The sequence below is a fragment of the Neopelma chrysocephalum genome, unplaced genomic scaffold, assembly GCF_003984885.1.
Source record: "Neopelma chrysocephalum unplaced genomic scaffold, ASM398488v2 Primary Assembly neopelma1_92289, whole genome shotgun sequence".
In the NCBI taxonomy this organism is placed as follows: Eukaryota; Metazoa; Chordata; class Aves; order Passeriformes; family Pipridae; genus Neopelma; species Neopelma chrysocephalum.
In genome coordinates, this window is record NW_020921036.1 from 1 (window position 1) to 1253 (window position 1253).

Sequence of the window (1253 nt, forward strand, 5' to 3'; positions counted from 1 at the left end):
TCAGGGTTGGGGGGCGAGGGCAGCCCCCGCTCCAGCACGGACACGGCCAGCGAGCACTCGGCCGACGAAGGGGGCGGCGGCGGCGGCGGGGGCGGCTCGGGGACCCCCGGGGACCCCCCCTTGCCCCCCGCGGTGCCCCCCGCGTCCCCGGGCCCGGCCGAGGCCGCGTTCCGGCGGCTGCGTTGCCAGCGGGTGCTGGCGCGGCGCGACGGCGTCTTCCGGCCGGCCGTGGTGAAGCAGCTGCGGCGCGGCCACGACCTGGGCGTGCAGTTCGCCGGCGACCGCGGCATCACCTTCCTGGAGGGGGGCCTGACGCGGGGGGACCCCCCCTGGGTGGTGCTGGACGCCACCCCCCCGGCGGGCGCGCTGGGCGTGGGCACGGCCGTGTGCGCCCGCCTGGACCCGCAGGAGACCCTGTACCGCCCGGGCACCGTGGTGGAGGTGAGCGCCAAGCCCCCCTCGTACCGCGTGCGCTTCGCCCCCCCGCCCCCCGCGCCCCCCGTCTGGGTGCCCCGCTCGGGGCTGCGGCTGCTGCGGCCCCCCTGGCCCCCGCAGGGACCCCCCCAGGGCCCCCCAGAGCAGCTTCCCCCCGGGGGTGTCGAGGACGAGGACGAGGAGCTGCTGCTGCCCCGCGGCCCCGAGGACGCCGAGGTGTCCAAGCTCAGCTCGGCCCCGCGGCCCGGCCCCGCCGCTGCAGGAGGGGGGGGCGTGGTGGTGGCTCCCACCCCCCCTCATCAAGCACCAACCCCCGGGGGGGGCCCGGCGGGGACCCCCCAGCCCAAGTACAAGAAGGGGGACGTGGTCTGCACCCCCAACGGGATCCGCAAGAAGTTCAACGGGAAGCAGTGGCGGCGGCTCTGCTCCCGCGACGGCTGCACCAAGGAGTCCCAGCGCCGCGGCTTCTGCTCCCGACACCTCTCCATGAGAACCAAGGAGCTCGAGGGGCTCCCCGAGGGCCGCCCGGGACCGCCCCCCCCCCCCGGGGGGGGGGGGCCCGCGGGGGGCCCCCCCCCCCCGCCGGGGGGGGGGCAGCGAGGGGGCAGCGCCGACTTCGAGTGGGACGAGACGTCGCGGGAGAGCGACGGCGACGGCGGGAGGGGGCCCGGGCCTCGCCTGGGGGGTCCCCACGGGGGTCCCCCCAACCCCAACCCGGACCTGTCGCGCTTCGAGTTCGACGAGTGCGAGGCCGCCGTGATGCTGGTGTCGCTGGGCAGCTCCCGCTCGGGCACCCCCAGCTTCTCGCCCGCCTCCAC

At 78.8% G+C, this 1253-nt stretch overlaps 1 protein-coding gene across 1 annotated transcript; it reads left to right on the forward strand.

The window, feature by feature from the left end:
- Positions 1-99: 99 nt before the first annotated feature.
- LOC113980101 (protein capicua homolog) lies at positions 100-1248 on the forward strand (the record flags this gene model as incomplete). Its single annotated transcript, XM_027707353.1, has 1 exon — positions 100-1248. A coding segment is annotated over one exon (1149 nt), but the record flags the coding sequence as incomplete, so codon positions are not given.
- Between the last annotated feature and the right edge of the window lie 5 nt (positions 1249-1253).